Here is a 17460-nt window from a genome sequence, read left to right as displayed (position 1 = left end):
GCCTCGTCTGTAATGCACACCAACTCCTAACCGTTTCCTCTCACAATGTCTGTCTCCTCCCTTCCTAAACATACCCTCTTTTTCCGGCAGTGTCTTTGCCTATTCCCGCATACACACACACACACACACACACACAGGTTCACAGAAAGAGAGACACACACACAGGTGTGCGCACACACGCAGACTCTCAAATTAAAACCACAGACAAGTGTAATGCTAGACATGACACATACACACATTCAAAAACTCATTCTCCTTGGGTCTTGGAACAGTTTGCTGCTAAGACCCTGCCAAGGTCATTCATAGTGAGGGGTGTGTGTGTGTGCATGAGTGAGTGTGTGTGTATATGTGTGTGTGTGTATGTGTGTGTGAGAGAGAGAGAGTGTGAGTGTGTAATCTGAGGCCTTGTGACAGGCCGATCGATGTCTGGCTGTGATTTGGGCTTATTAACGTCAGCAGTGACAAACAATGTGGTGAGGTGTGAGTGGCATTATAGACCGTGCATTGGGGTTCTGTGTGTGTGTGTGTGTGTGTGTGTGTGGCATTATAGACCTTACATCAGGGTTTGGTGTGTGTGTGTTTGGAGGGGATGCATACTGTGGTAGTACAGATAAGAGAAAAGAATGTGTGCATATGTACACACACACACACACACACACACACACACACACACACACACACACACACACACACACACACACACACACACACACACACACACACACACACACACACACACACACACACACACACACACACACACACACACACACACACACACACACACACACACACACACACACACACACAAGCTCACTCCATCCTGCTGGGGATCAATGCCCAGGGCCGAGCCTGCCAAATGATCTTAATGAATTTCGATGGATTTTTGATTTTCTGTTGTTTTATTGCTTCGCTACAGCCTCGCTACCTCTGCCGCATGCCCGAGCTGGTCTGGCTGACCACCAAGCTCCAACTCAGGAGAGCTACAGTAGGCTGGGGAGGTGGGCTGGGGTGGGGTGGTGGAGGGGGTTGTGGGTGTTGTAGTTTTTAACGCCCAAGCTCCAGTGTTGAGATAAACAGATGCTGCGCTCTGCAGTTCACCAGGGGAAAAGGTATTTCTAGAAAAAAATTATTTTCGGAGCTGCCTTCAAAAACACACAGACACAGACACACACACACACAGAGCTTACAAGGGCAGGTACTCTTTGGGTTGGCTGTCCTCTCATCTCACAATGTAGAAATCTCCTTCAGAACAGCTATCCTCAATTGACACAGTTCACGCTTTCGCGATGACATACTTTGTTTCGCATCGCTGTGAATAATACCGCGACTCTTGTTTGAGGAAAGAATAACAATCAGTGAGACTTAATGGCATGCAGTGAATGAGTAAATCACTCCAATTCTCAACACTCTCTTCAGTGAGGCATGATTGCCAGGGCTTCAGAGACATAAAAGTCCAGATGTGGCAGACCATCACATAACACAAAAAAGAGAAATAAAAAGTAAAACGTGACAACATTCACAGCCAACTGTGCACGACTCAGATATAAAGTATGGCTCTGTCCACGATTCACAAACAAACAAACAAGCACGCACACACACACACACACACACACACACACACACACACACACACACACACTGTTCTGAATGTTGAGAGTTCACAGCTTGGTTGTTACTACTATAAATCTATCTTTGTTTTCCTTGAAGTCACGCAGCAACCCTCAACATGTGTTAAATATTATGCAACGCTTCTCTGAACCCAAACACAAATAGATTCCTGAAACACCCTGCTGTGACTTCACAGCATTGATCTGAAATAAGTGAGCATGAGCAATTTAGGCTTAATGCCTGATCAGCATCTATGGCCATTCTAATGGCAAATGCAGATATGTTCGCGACATATATATTATAAACATATATTGCAAATATAGAAATAAACAGACATTCATACTGCATAGAGATGAAAGGAACAGCACTAGACATAAACATAAAGTATTGCATTCATATTGTATAGAGATGGAGGGAGCACATTCATACAGTAGAGAGATGGAGGGAACACATTCATACTGTATGGAGGTATAGAGATGGAGGGGACACATTCATACTGTAGAGATGGAGGTATAGAGATGGAGGGAACACATTCATACTGTAGAGAGATGGAGGTGTGTAGGGATGGAGGGAACACATTCATACTGTAGAGATGGAGGTATAGAGATGGAGGGAACACATTCATACTGTAGAGATGGAGGTATAGAGATAGAGGGAACACATTCATACTGTAGAGAGATGGAGGTATAGAGATGGAGGGAACACATTCATACTGTAGAGAGATGGAGGCATAGAGATGGAGGGAACACATTCATACTGTAGTAGAGAGATGGAAGGATACGAGGTGTCCGTCTCGCCGCACTTGGTCCAGTCCCCTCCTGTGGACGACTCTCCCGCTCCTGGACTCCACTTAAAGAGCAGGATCTGACCGTTCTCCAGGCCCACCGCCAGCAAGTAGCTACATGGTCACAAACACACACACACACACACACACACACACACAGTAGACTTGACAAAAACTCTGGTGTCCCTGGTCATTCATAGATTCCCTCAGATAACCTGTTCAGTCAGTTGTTAAGACTATGCCGATTTTATGAGCTTATCCAAAACAACAAGCGTTTGACATACTGTACCTACTGTAGCAGAATGAAACAGTAACCGAACAGCACTCACACTGTTTTATGCATAGATTCAGGCAGGAACAGTAAAGGTCATTCTACCTGTCGTCAGGGCAGGGGAAAGGGCAGAAGGCCACAGCGGTGGCCGAGTCGCCCACGTCAAGCACAGAGGAACACGGCACGATGGGCTCAGTGCCCTGAGCCACAGGGTCACCTGAAGCACCGTGACCCCACACGATCACCTGTCCACACCGAACACACACACACACACACACACTTAGAAACACACTCAGAATACACATCTCATAATACTTCCCACATTGAAAAAATTACATATTCAAACAAAACACAGATCGATCTCACACACAGGAACTTTTGTCTTAAGATTAATTTCCTTCCCAAATCCCCCCACTAAAGTGAGCAGGACTGGTGCAAGGCCATTCAATAGGATGGACAGTACAAGGGAACAATACACCACTTCAGCCTTCCCATAAGTGTGTGTGTGTGTGTGTGTGTGTTTGTCAAGCCGGTGGTGTGCCGTACCTTCTTGTCCCGACTCGATGTCACAAAGTACTTGTTGTCAGAGCTCCAGTCGCACGACCAGATGATCCGTGTGTGTACCGCCGTGTTCTTAGTCGTGTGTGCATACAGAGAGAAGAGTGGCTCTGTCAACAAAAACAAAACAAAACATCAACAAATAAACACAGCTGAGAGAACACTGGAGAGGTGATTTATCATGACCAGCGTGTAATTTCAAGCCAGGTGACTGTCTTTCCGAGGAAACTTCAACAGTTAACTTTGTGACGTATTGTGCGCCTTCTTGATCAATCCATACTGTGAAAGGTGGATACGCTTTACCCGATTGCAATTTAAAGTTGCTGATGCTATGTAGCTACGTGTCCTTACATTTCAGTCATTTCATGCACCTATGGACAAAACAGGACATAATAGGCAACAAGCCTCTCACGCCTTGAATCAATATTTTAGTGCATTTCACAAATTAAAATGAAAGCATTGCAAGAATAATTGGTCATAAATGCAGCCTGCGTTGGCAAACATGCAAACATACTGTAGCCTACACAAACTTCAGTTTGGGTGACACAGTGTCATGTAAACAACATTCATTTATCCGCTGTAGTACTGTTCAACACCAATTTAAGACATCAGCTTTTGTTAACCTTGACTTCTCTGGATAACCCTGTGTCCATCGGAGTGGGTTAAACTCCCTTCATATAGGCCACAGCTTCAGGACACCTGCCTCAACCTTTTTACCCTCACCAATAACAACACAATGGGATCATAGATAGATAGATAGATACTTTATTGATCCCCAAGGGGAAATTCAAGACTCATGAAATCTCACTCACACACACACACACCACACACACACACACACACACACAGCTCTTCTTTTCCAATTGCAGTAATCACTTCATGGCCCAGCACCATGAGGTTAGTCTTAAATGTATTCAAGGAATATTCCCACTTGTGGGGCTGTTTGATGAGAGCGGAAGTTAGCCGATAAAGAAACACACACACCCACAGACACCGACTCGCTCTCGCACTCACATTCTCTCTCTCTCGCACACACACACACACTCTCTCACACACACATCTCAGATGTGGTCCGCTTGGGATGAGGGCTGTGTTTTTAAACTTGCACTGCCCACTAATGAGCGGCCCAAACTTCTCTCCTTCATCTCACTTTTCGCAACTCCGCTCCACCGGGCATTTCTCTTCCTCCTCCGTCTCCACGCCTCGCCCCCTGGTTCCCTCCCCGGTGCCATCTCTCACACACACACACACACACACACACACACACACACACACACACACACACACACACACACACACACACACACACACACACACACACACACACACACACACACACACACACACACACACACACACACACACACACACACACACACACACACACACACACACACACACACACACACACACACACACACACACACACACACACACACACAGCACTGCCCTTTAAAGAAGCAGGCCTGATTCTTCGCCATTGTTCATATTTAAACTCAACAGTCCTTCGCCGACACCCATACATTCACTGCTCCTGATATGAGGCAAAGTTGCTGATTGGCCGGAAAAGTTTATAACTACTCGGTCTGAGCCACTTTGTGCGTCTGATTTAGAGAGTCAGGATTTCATCGTGGGAATACCAGAGTTGTTTTGAGCACACACATCGAATAAACAGCTCAAGAGCTGCGAGGAGACGTTAGCTGAATCTGATAAAGTACATTAGATTAGAATAACAGACTTTACCTTTAACTCTGTGCCCACCACATCTCTCCCTATACTTCCTCTATGTTTCCTTTCTCTCTCCTTCTCTCTCCCTCCCTCCCTCCTTCCCTTTCTCTCTCTCTCTCCCTCTCTCTTGCTCTCGGAGACAGTGGTGTGGTTAAATGGCACTGGGTTGTGGTTGTGTGGTTAGTGGCTCTAATGTCACACCTCAAGCCGGCCGTGTCAGGAGACACCGTCGTCACACTCGGCCAGCACCAGACAGACAGAGGTGAGGGTCAGTCTCACTCCACCAGAGAGGGAGAGAGAGAGAGAGAGAGAGAGAGAGAGAGAGAGAGAGAGAGAGAGAGAGAGAGAGAGAGAGACAGTCAGAGGGGCCAGGTAGTCTCACTCACAAAGAGAAAGAGAAAGAGAGAGGGAAAGAGAATTGTGGCAAGAGAGGCAGACAGAGAAAGGGAAAGTGGGAGAGAAAGAGGGGTACCAAAAATAGTGTGGAAGACACAGACAGATTGAGAAAGAGAGGGAGAGATGGAGAGACTGTGAGAGAGAGACAGAGAGACTGTGAGAAAGAGACAGAGAGAGAGAGAGACAGAGAGAGAGACAGAGAGAGACAGAGAGAGAAGAGGAAAGACATGGAGGCTAGGGCTCGTCTCCTGAATAGAGATTTCTTGGTGGCTGACACGACCAGGCAGCGTTTAGTGAGGTGAGGGGAGGGGGCTGTGTGATGGGCTCTGGACTCTGACACTGCTCTACACACACACACACACACACACACACACAGACACACACAGACACACACAGACACACACAGACACACACACACACACACACACACACACACACACACACACACACACACACACACACACACACCCAAGTGGCTGTGAGTAATATAGGCCTGAACTAGAACAGACTGCAGATCCCACCTTCCAGCAGAGAGAAAGAGAGCGAGAGAGCGCAGAGAAGAATAGAAGGAAATAAAAGGAGAGATGGAGAATGTGACAGCAGAGTGAGTGTGAAAGATGGTGAGGGGGAATAGCAGGAGAGGCAGAGAGAAAGAGAAAGACATAAAAAAGGAGGGGGGTTAACAAAGAGAGAGAGATAGAGAGATAGAGAGAGAGAGGGAAGAGAGAGAGAAAAGAGGGAGAGAGAGCGAGAGAGAAAGCGAGAGCAAGATGTCCACAACCTCTGGCTAGTTAGTGTCACAAGTGATTTACCTCTGCTCATCTGGAGTGGGAATTGGACACTTTCTATGCAGCCGAGCAGTGGGAGGGTGGGAGGGTGGGAGGGAGGGGCGGGAGGGGCGGGACAATAGAGAAACAGAATAGCCCACAGCTTGGACAATAACAAAGAACACTCCCACTTTACGTCCCAATAATGCCTTAATGGCCATCTGAAAGAACAGGGTGTGGAAAAAAGAAGACATAGGGCTCTTCTCATTCATCTTTTTAGCTATCCTCCCTTCCTTCCTTCGTCCTCCGGCTCATTCCCACTGATCTATAAAAGAATGACGGGTAGGCAACCATGGGATAGTCTATCCAGTGTTCTTTATAGATCAGTGGGGGAACGAGCTGGAGGACCGAGGATCGAGGAGAGAGCTTGAGAAGGGGCCATGTTTGTTTGCCTCGTTCTTGTCAAAGGCGACGTCTAGGTGAGCGTCAAAAAAAGCCGAGCGCGTCTCTACCTGGGCTGTCGGGGGCCGAGGCGGGGTCCCGCTCCTCGCGTCGCCACAGCGACCAGGTGCGGTCGCGCGAGACGGCGAGCAGGAGGCGCGAGTCCGGGGAGAAGGCCATCTGCGTGACGGTGAGGCTGTGGCACGGCAGCGACTGCAGCTGACGCCAGCAGGTGGCGCTCCAGAGCAGGATGGCCGCGTGCTCCGCCTTAGAGGCCTGGGGAGAGGAGAGGGGGAGGAGAAGAAGAGGAGAGAGAGAGGAGGGAGAGAGGGATGGAAGAAAAGGAAAAGGATAGAGGGCAGAAGAGGAGAGAGAGAGGAGTGAGAGAGATGGAGGAAAAGGAAAAGGATAGAGGAGAAAAGAGGAAAGAAGAAGATGGATAGCAAAAAGAAAGATATGGGCATATAAAATTGATAAGGCATATCATCTCCAGCATAATGTTTGGGCCACGCACTAGATGAGGATGATTCATAGAAATATTCATGTTTAAAATGATGATTTTATGGAAATGACACAAAACCAAACAATATTTAAAGTGTTTGCAACCTCTCTAAATTCCTGTTAGCATAAATTCAACCGTGATGGGGTATACATGTCACCAGAGAAAAAAAAAGCTTTTGAATTGATTAACCTAAATCTTGCTTCTAACACAGCTCCCTCTCCCCCTCCCTCATCGGTCATGACTGGTCAGCAACTGGTCTAGCCCTGGACGCCTGGACTGACCTGGGCTCCCATCCCTGCTCTGCGGTAGAAACCCATCCACAGCAATGTGTTGTATGTGCCCAATATGGCCACACTGCACTGGGTATGTTTGTCTTTTAGTTTTCTTCTCTCTTCTTTCACATAAGGACATGACCCCACAGCAAAGGACCCGCTCACCAGAGACCGAACTGCAAAATGCTTAATTAAAGAAGAGACTCTGAGGAAGAAGAGAGGGAGAGAGAGAGAGTGGGGGGGGGAGAGGGAGTGAGGGAGAGGGAGAGAGAGAGAACGAGAGAGAGGGAGTGAGAGAGAGAGAGGCAGCAAGAGAGAGAGAGAGAGAGAGAGAGAGAGAGAGGGGACCGTGGGGTGGGCAGGGAGAAGGGAGATCTGGAGGGTAGATGGTGTCACTTATTGCCTAGTTGACCTTTGGGGAGCGCGGCCGATCGGCCCGGTCAGCAGCTAATGAAACACTCGGCGCTGGCGTGTGAGACAGGTGCGCTGACACAGAGCCCACCGCCGCGGCCACCACCAGCACCAGCCGCCCGCCAGATGAATTAATTACACCGGCATCCGCTAGCACACGCTGGAATTTCACAGTGTGTTCATAAGAATGTGAGAATGTGTGTGTGTGTGTGTGTGTGTTTGTGTTTGTGTGAGAGTAGCGACAGAGAGGAATCAGTGTGTGTGTGTGTGTGTGTGTGTGTGTGTTCGAGTGAGTGAGTGAGTAAGAGAGAGTGAATGAGAGGGAGGGATTTTAATATCTTTGTGTGTGTGCGTGCGTTACAGAAAGTGAGAGAGAGAGAGAGAAAAAGGGAGAGAGAGTCAGAGAAAGAGAGAGAGAGAGAGAGAGAGAGAGAGAGAGAGACACACACACACACACACACACACACACAAGCTTTCCAGTCCTACTCCAAAATATCTACCACTACAATCTCAATTCAGTGGTACCTATCTATCACTAATATTGTTATGTATTCTGCTGTGCGGGGACCTCGAGCCTACTCTATTATCTTGGTGCTCTGTTGCGGATATGAACATGTGGGTACAGTAGTTCATTGTGGCGGGGGCTGACACACTTGCTGGTATGGTATGTGAGGTGAAGGGGGCCTGTCTGGTTCTGGCGGGTTTAGAGGTTGTTGTTTGGTCTGGCCAATATTGCTCCTCCCCACAGTGATGGACGGGGTTTCCCAACCATGCACTTGAACTGGACGCATGTGGTTGAAAGATACCATTTTGCATTATCAGCGAGACAAGCTTCCAGGCACTGCCAATGGAATCAAGGCATTCCTTGACAGATGGGACACAGTGGATCACTGTTGGTCACCAAATGGTCTCCCCAAATCACTGTAATGGCAGTTGGGAGTGTGATATGGCAACCATTGTCCAAGGAAGTGTTATTGGAGCTAGTCTCAGAATTTCCAGTCTGGGTTTAGAGGGGATGTGGGCCGTACTGAGGGATGACTTTGGGACTTGTCAGGTCTAGGCGGGTTCCCTTTGTACACAGTGCTATGGCTGGTCGGTGCTGCACGGTGCTAGTCATGGTGGATAGCTGTATCTATTGTCTCATTTTCCTGGCTGAGTGCAGAGGTTTGGAGTATGGTGAGGAGTGTATTGCACAGTAGGGTACAGCATAATAAAAAAAAAAAAAAAAAAAAAAAGAATAAACCCCCCTCCCCCCAACAATGAATAAATAAATAAATAGAAATATGTATATACATATATATATATATGTAAATATAATAGATATACAAATAAACATACTACAACACACATACACACACCTCCCTCATACACACCCATACACACTCAAATCTACACACACTTGTATCTATTTAATTATTTTCCTCCTTTCTATCTTCACCCCCTTCTTGCAAATGTATTGATTCACTACAGCCGAATCAATACAAATTCAATAAAAAAAAAAAAGAAAGAAAGAGGACAAAAGGAATGGGGAAAAAAAAAAAACAAAAAAAAAACAAAAAAAAAAAAAAAAGTTTCTTTGATTATGATTCCTGTATGTTTTTTCTCCAGCGTTTATAGGCTATACCAATGTTTAGGATTTGTTTGGATATCAAAATGTCTTTTCGTATTAGCACTTGGAACATTCAGGGTTTAAACTCTGCTCTTTTCGGTCTTAAAAGCCAAAATCCAGAATTTATAAAAGCAATTAAAGATATTGATATTATAATACTGCAAGAGACCTGGTACAGAGGGGGTGAAATCACTGGCTGTCCACCGGGTTACAGAGAAATAATAGTTCCATCGATAAAATTAAAGTCAACTAAACAGGGTAGGGATTCAGGAGGTCTTTTAATATGGAGCAAAGCTGACATCAATTGTGAGTTAATTAGAAAGGGTAAATATAATGCATGGCTGAAAATTGGAAAAAATATCATAACCACCCCAAAAGATCTGTTTCTATGTACTATCTATATTCCTCCATCCGACTCACCATATTATGACGAAAACACATATATAGAACTAGGAAACGAGATTAGCTACTATCAATCGATTGGACATGTAATGATATGCGGTGATCTAAATGCTAGAACCGGCGAAGGCCTAGATACAGTAAATACTCTTGGCGACAAATTCATAATTGGACAAAATATACATTTTCCTACTCATCTAACCAGAAACAACTATGATAAAACAATAAATACTCACGGTAGGGCTTTGTTAGAGCTCTGTCAATGCCAGGGTCTATACATTGTCAACGGGAGACTAAGAGGAGACTCATTAGGACAGTACACTTACAGTTCAGTCCTTGGATGCAGTACGGTCGATTACTTCATAACAGACCTTAATGAAAATAATTTAAGGGCTTTCACAGTAAATCCTTTGGCACCATTTTCTGACCATACACAGATTACTCTCTATCTAAACAGAACTAATGAACAGCCCAACTTTTCTCATTCATCTATAATGCATAGGATGAGTAAGACCTACAGATGGTTTGATAATAGCAAAGACCAATATATTAAAGCAATCAAACAAGACGACTCAAATGCAATGATATGTATGTTTCTGAACAACCTCTATTCAATGGACAAAGAAGGAGTAAACAATGCTGTTGCTGATTTAAATAAAATATTTGACCATATAGCCAAATCCTCTGGGTTGCTATCCCATAAAGGTAAAACTAAAACTAAAAACAAGAAACCAACTTGGTATGATACAGAATGTAAGACACTGCGGAAAGATTTAAGGAAATTATCAAACCAAAAACACAGACAACCCAACAATGAGGTCATTCGAATACAATATGCTGAATCACTGAGAAAGTACAAACATAAACTTAAGACTAACAAATCTAGTTTCCTGGCAAAACAAATTCATGAATTAGAGGAATCAATTGACTCCAATAATTTCTGGGAACACTGGAAAACGTTACAAACGAAAAACTCAGAGGAGTTAGCCATACAAAAGGGAGATATATGGACAGATCATTTCAAATCCCTGTATAAAAACAACCCCTTAAATAACCACCAAAAGCAAATACTTCAAAAATTGGAAAAATTGGAACAAATTATAAAACCCTATCAGAACCCTTTAGATATGCCAATTACTGAAAAAGAACTGGAGGAAAAAATAAAAACTCTACATCCCAAAAAGGCCTGTGGGTTTGACAACATTCTGAATGAAATGATCATTAACACAGACCCCACCTTCCAAAGAGCCATTCTTAAACTCTTCAATTTAATTCTTAATGTAGGGCATTTTCCTGATTTATGGAGCAAGGGTCTCATTTCACCTATATTTAAGAGCGGTGACAGGCAAGATCCAAATAACTACAGAGGGATATGCATCTGCAGCAACATAGGCAAACTATTCTGTTCCATAGTAAATTCAAGACTAACAGACTTTATCAATCAACACAACATACTAAACAAAGCACAAATTGGATTCCTCCCAAACCATAGGACCTCAGATCACATTTTTACATTACACACTATAATTGATAAACATGTTAAACAAGACAAATCCAAATTATTCACTTGCTTTGTTGATTTCCAGAAAGCTTTTGATACAGTGTGGCACAAAGGTCTCCTCTACAAATTATTAGATTATGGGGTCGGTGGGCGAACATATGACGTAATAAAGTCAATGTATTCCTCAAGCGAATGTGCAGTCAAGATTGGAAATATGCAAACAGATTTTTTCCCCCAACACCGTGGTGTCCGCCAAGGCTGTGCAATTAGCCCAATGCTATTTAATTTATACATTGATGAATTGGCCATCAAAATTCAACAATCCACAGACCCTGGTATAAAATTATTAGACACAGAGGTAAAATGTCTTCTCTATGCAGATGACCTAGTCCTTATAGCACCAGATGAGGTAAGCCTGCAAAATAGCCTGAATATTCTTGAAAAATTCGCGGAAAATTGGTCACTAAAGGTTAACTTGAAAAAGACAAAAGTTGTAGTGTTCCAAAGAAAAAACAAAAATAACAAAATTATAAATTTTTCAATTGGCAAAGAAGTAATCGAACAAACACAAGAATACACTTATTTAGGAATCTCCATCAACTCAACAGGAAAATTTGATTTGGCAGTAAAAAACCTGAAAGAAAAAGCACAAAGATCTTTATATGCTATCAAAAAGTCAATTCAAGCCAATATTCCGATAAAAATATGGTTGAAAATTTTCAAACAAGTCATCGAACCTATTGCCCTCTATGGGTGCGAAATATGGGGACCACTTTCAAAATATGAATTCGCAGACTGGGAAAAACACCCAATCGAAGCCCTTCACACTGATTTCTGTAAAAGGATTCTCAAAGTCCACAGAAATACCCCGCATAATGGCTGCAGGGCTGAACTGGGCCAGTTCCCATTAATTATCAAAATTAAAAAAAGAATTCTAAAATTTTGGAAACACATACAATTTAGTGACCCCAACTCAATACATTATAAAGCCCTAAAAAGCACAGAATTAAATATAGAGAAGAGTCCCCTAAATCAATTCATTATAAAGCACAGCAATCTCACTCCAATTAATTTGACGATGTCCAAAACTAAAAAAGATTCCATACAATTAGCAAATAAAATTCATCCAAATGGTATCATAGAAAAAGAAAAAGAAAAATATATATCATATTGGACAGAAATAACGAAAACCCAGCATAAACTTGATTGTTACCTTAGTATCAATCACAAATATGAATTGGCCCCATACCTAAAAAATCTCAATGACACAAAACTATCCAAAATATTGACAATGTATAGACTCAGTGAGCACAACCTCAATATTGAAATAGGCAGAAGGAAACAGACGTGGTTACCTAGAGAGGCCAGGCTGTGCCACCACTGCCAGGATAGTAAAATAGAAACAGAGCTGCATTTTTTAACCGAATGCCAATATTATAAAGACCTCAGGGAAACCTTCCTCACCAAAGTTAGTGGCACACACCCTGACATTTTAAATAAAGATAATGAGGGCAAACTTCAATATTTCCTAGGTGAAATTCCAGAAATCACACTGACAGCTGCAAAATTTGTATTAGCCTGTCACGAAAGACGAAATGCAACCGTAAGCCAGTGATTTCACCCCCTTCATTTGTTTATTGATTTTTCTTATCTTTATTTTCTCTTTATATTTATTTGTCTTTTTGTTTTTCTCCTCTCCCCCCCCCCTTATAATTACTATTATTGTCACCTGTTAAGTTTTGTTTATTATTGTTATTATTATTATTATTATTAAGTTTTGTTTATTATTATTATTATTATTATTATTATTATTATTATTGCTATTGTTATTATTATTATTATTATTACTTGTAATGCTTTGGCAATATTGTAACCTCAACAGTCATGCCAATAAAGCACAATGAATTTGAATTTGAATTTGAGAGAGAGAGAGAGAGAGGGAGGGAGTGAGTGTGTGCGAGCAGGTGTGTGTGTGTGTGTGTGTGTGTGTGTGTGAGAGAGTGTGTGAGCGCAGGTGTCTCGTGTTTGTCTAGTTGTCGTCAGACTGGGTGTCAGCTGTGCGGCTGTGCGGTTTGTCGTGTCTGTGCGGCGGTCTGCATGAGCGGTGGCGGAGGGCGGACTGCGATGTTCTCGTTGTCAGGCGGGCGGGTACCTTGCAGGCGGAAGCCACGAGTGTCCTTGCCGCGTCCGACGCCAGACAGAAGAGCTCGAAGCCGTGGCCGTACCTGCGAGAAGGAAGAGGAGGAGGAGGAGGAGGAGGAAGAGGAGGAGGAGGGGGGGTTAGTAATTAGACACTCTCAATGCTGTTCCACCAAGCTAAAGGACAAACTTCACCCTCGCTGTGGCAGCCGAGACGCAAACGAGCTGTCAATCAGATCAATCAAGCAAACAATGCTTCAATTGCCACGCAGCTGCTTCCAACCACAAAACATGCTCACACACACACAAACACAAAACACACATGCACGCGCACGCACACACACACACACTCACACACAAGGCCAATTCCAAGAGGTATGACTTTTAGGCAGACCCTCAAGCGACTTCTCTTCATTAGCCATTAAGTGTGTGTATAAAGGGGATAAACAAACACATTATACACACACACACACACACACACACACACAAGGACTCAAGGCTCTCTGTCTGATGATGACAACTTCTGATTGTGCTCTGGGCTTTGAACTTCATTCATGTGAACAGCAGAAAAAAAATTGAGAAGTATGAAGAAGTCATTTACTGGAGTTCACAATGGCAGCCATTTTGGAGCTGAAATTGCCATTACCGGAGCACATAGTTATATGCAAAATATGGTGAGGTAAGGCTCTTAGAGATTGAGCGGGGGGAAAAAAGAAATAAAACAAGTTACATAAAAGTGGGCCCTACTTGAGATTGATTTCTGTATTATTGAGAAACACATTTCTCAGCGGGCGTCTCGGCCAGCAACCATCAACAACACAATGGCTGCACTTTTGAGTAAATGTCAGGATAATATGTCAGACTTTTTTTTTTGTGTGAAGGACGCGGTGCTTGGCGGAACAAGCACTCGACGCCTTGACACCTCCATCAAGAAGAATGAAAAATAATTCCAGCGTTCGGCTATGATATGAACAAACAGCATGGAACTGGGGGGGGTGAAGGGGGGGGTGGAGGGTTGACAGCAAATGTGAAGGCAGCTCAATGGTGCTGTGGCACTTCCAGTCAAGTATGAGAGGGGTGAGGGTGTGTGGTGGTGGAGGTGGTGGAGGTGGTGGAGATGGTGGAGGTGGTGGAGGTGGTGGAGGGGACTTACAATTTCTGGACCTCCGGCCATAGAGTGTTCTGGAGAAGATGGTCCTCGGGCGGAGGTGCTGTGCATACAAACAATGAAACAAACTTAAAAAGATAAAAAAAAAAAATACATACATACATATACAAACACCCAAACAAATACGCTGAGAGCAACTGGTGGCTGAGAAAGTCTGTCAGACTGAGGCCCGGCAGAGAGAGAGCAGACAGACAAACAAATCGGCTAAATAAAAGAAATGCAATAAAAAGCTACGCGCGTATAGCCGGCCTCTCCAGACACCTCGCTTCAGTCCAATTCAGCAGGCAGCCCCTGTCCTCTTCCCAGCCACTCCGCATCGGCAGAAATCCCTCACCCAATTTTCTCTTTAAAAAAAGCCCATTCTGCCCATTCCCCCCCAGAAAAAAAAACTGGCCTTTATCTCAATTTTCAGCGTCTGTTGGCTCTGAAATAGGTGGCAGCAAACCTGATTTAGCTGCACCGTGCCGCTCTGCGTTGCACCACCGATTGCCGGCCGGTGGGGAGAACCCATTGGAGGGGGCCCGGCGTCTCTGTGCTCAGACACTTATGCAACAGGCTGACGGGCTCGTTTGCACAGGTCCTGAAATGGCCCTGGCTGCACCCCCCCCACCCCCCCAACACACACACACACACACACACACACACACACACACACACACCTGCCCCTCCGCCCCATTCCGCCCCCCCCCCCCCCCCCCAACCCTCTCCACCCCAACACCATCACCTCCCCCTGCTCTTCAAACTCCCCAATTCCATTTGGTGTCGGATTCCCCAGACTTTTACTCTAATTGTGTCCTGGCCTCACCCCCGCACAGAGAGAGAGAGAGAGAGAGAGAGAGAGAGAGAGAGAGAGAGAGAGAGAGAGAGAGAGAGAGAGAGAGAGAGAGAGAGAGAGAGAAACGACAGAGCGGAGGGTGGGGGGTGAGAGAGTGAGAGAAAGAACGAAAGAAGGAGACAGACATACAGACAAAGATGGGGAAAGAGAGACGGAAAATAAGTGAAACAGACACGACACGCTTCGTTCCACGTTCACCTCTCCTGCCTCCTGTGCTGACCCCACCCGTCATTAATTTTCCAACTTTCTCTTTTTTTCTCATAAAATTGCACAAGAGCCCTCTCGCTCTAATTATGATTTCAGACTAAGGAGCTTGGGGGCTCACCAGCCACACGGGCCCATCCTCACTCTCCTCCCGCAATACACCTGTCCCTAATCAGTCTCTCTCTCTCTCTCTCTCTCTCCCTTTCTCTCTCTCTCCCTCTCTTAATAACACTTGTCTGCAGTATATCTGTTCATCCTCTGGCTGTACAGTTCAGCCCCCGCAGCCAACCACTAATAGCTAGTTGTCATAAAAATGGGGCATCATGATCTCGTAAAGACATGACCAGCAGGCCACTAAGGGTATGTTCTCTCTCCGGTGCTGTAAAGACATATAATCTAGTGTATGTGTGTCTCTGTGTGTGTGTGTGTGTGTGTGTGTGTGTGTGTGTGTGTGTGTGACATGCAAGAATGTAAAAGCAGGCTTTACTGCACTCTAAGGGCAGGGATGTAATACTTGCTTTTTGACCGATTTCGAGGCACTTGCGTCACATACATGATACTGATATAACCGACTGTTGTGGAGGCCTGGAGCACTCTGTGTGATGCTGGAAGACTATCCACGATATTCCTTAGCCAACAATGGGCGTCGCCATGACACCTCAGTATTCAGAAAACGGTTTCCTATTTCCGGCGACGCTGCGTTGTATCAATTTTAACGTGACGGTTGACAGTGCTTGACATATATCATAACGCATATAAAAGTAAACTTATCTATTTTGAATCGGTTATATATTATGTAGTTTATCCATGATGAGGGGCAGTATTGTACGTTTCTAGCATATTCTAGTTAGCGTACTGACAATGCACAAAGCCGCAATGTAAACAGAATAAACGGAAGATAAAGTGGATACAAGAGGGCGGACCATAATATTCACACCTAGAGTTATAACACATTATAACACGTTATTATAACACAATGCATATGCTGCTTTTAAAAGTAAGCACAACCCTGGCTTTCCATAACTCAATAGGTGGTTGGTTGTGTTGAATGTGTGTGTAGCTTCACTGAGGCCTACTTACCTGTGAGAGTGCGGGGCTGGAAGTGAGTCTCTTTATACTGGTCTGATACACTGTTGTAATCTCCGTCTCCCTGTTTCCCAGTCTGAGATATCAGGTCACCTGTGTGGATGCAAGAAACAAAAAAGAACAGACACCATCTTCAATTGAGAAGAACAATAATCTTAAAGCATTTATATGGATTGAATCTAAGCAAAGTATACTGTATATTTTTTCCTATGAGACAAGCCAAGAGAAGACATGGAGTAGAGTAGACATCCGAAACAATGAACTGTGCACACCTTGAAAGACAGCTTTATTTGACAGGCCTAGTGCAGGTGTGCTTGCTCCCTCCGGTAAGTCGACGGTGTCCTGAGCACACATATAGGAAGTAACACAACATGTTGAGCATTCATGCAGTCATTCATTCATCCATTCATTCATCGAAACACTCCTGATGCAGCCCAGAATCATTCTTAACGTCCCAACAATACAACTCTCTCCAGGTCCCATTATTTGTCAATCAATCACATAATCGCCACAGTGCACAGCAACCCATCTCAAGAAAGAGGAAGGTCTGAGTATGGTATGTTTCAGCACACTCATAATGTGAGTCAAAACGGACATTCAGCATCACACACACACGCACACACACAGCTAGTGATTCAAAGCAAGTGTCAAAAGTTGAAATGACTGATGGCGGCACAACACATGCATACACACAAACCATTACATGCAGAGTAATTATCTATTTTCAAATGTTAAAGAAATCTACCAACTTCTTGGGAAATGATCTGATCTGCTGTCT

The 17460-nt window shown here is 44.4% G+C and overlaps 1 protein-coding gene across 2 annotated transcripts in view; it reads right to left on the bottom strand.

Annotated features, from left to right (window-relative positions):
- The window catches only part of elp2 (elongator acetyltransferase complex subunit 2), a 36974-nt gene that overhangs the window by 1480 nt on the left and 18034 nt on the right, over positions 1 to 17460 (bottom strand). For both annotated transcript variants that reach the window (XM_062529757.1, XM_062529756.1), the window contains exons 14-21: positions 16955 to 17024; positions 16677 to 16775; positions 14543 to 14600; positions 13403 to 13475; positions 6628 to 6832; positions 3213 to 3334; positions 2772 to 2911; positions 2393 to 2509 (exon numbers count right to left, since the gene is read on the bottom strand). In XM_062529757.1, coding sequence (XP_062385741.1) covers positions 2393 to 2509; positions 2772 to 2911; positions 3213 to 3334; positions 6628 to 6832; positions 13403 to 13475; positions 14543 to 14600; positions 16677 to 16775; positions 16955 to 17024 — 884 coding nt within the window. The remainder of the gene's footprint in view (positions 1 to 2392; positions 2510 to 2771; positions 2912 to 3212; positions 3335 to 6627; positions 6833 to 13402; positions 13476 to 14542; positions 14601 to 16676; positions 16776 to 16954; positions 17025 to 17460) is intronic.

Source organism: Sardina pilchardus, chromosome 24, assembly GCF_963854185.1.
Source record: "Sardina pilchardus chromosome 24, fSarPil1.1, whole genome shotgun sequence".
Classification (NCBI taxonomy): domain Eukaryota; kingdom Metazoa; phylum Chordata; class Actinopteri; order Clupeiformes; family Clupeidae; genus Sardina; species Sardina pilchardus.
The sequence above is the reverse complement of the archived record's forward strand: the minus strand, read 5'-3'. Positions and strand labels throughout refer to the sequence as shown.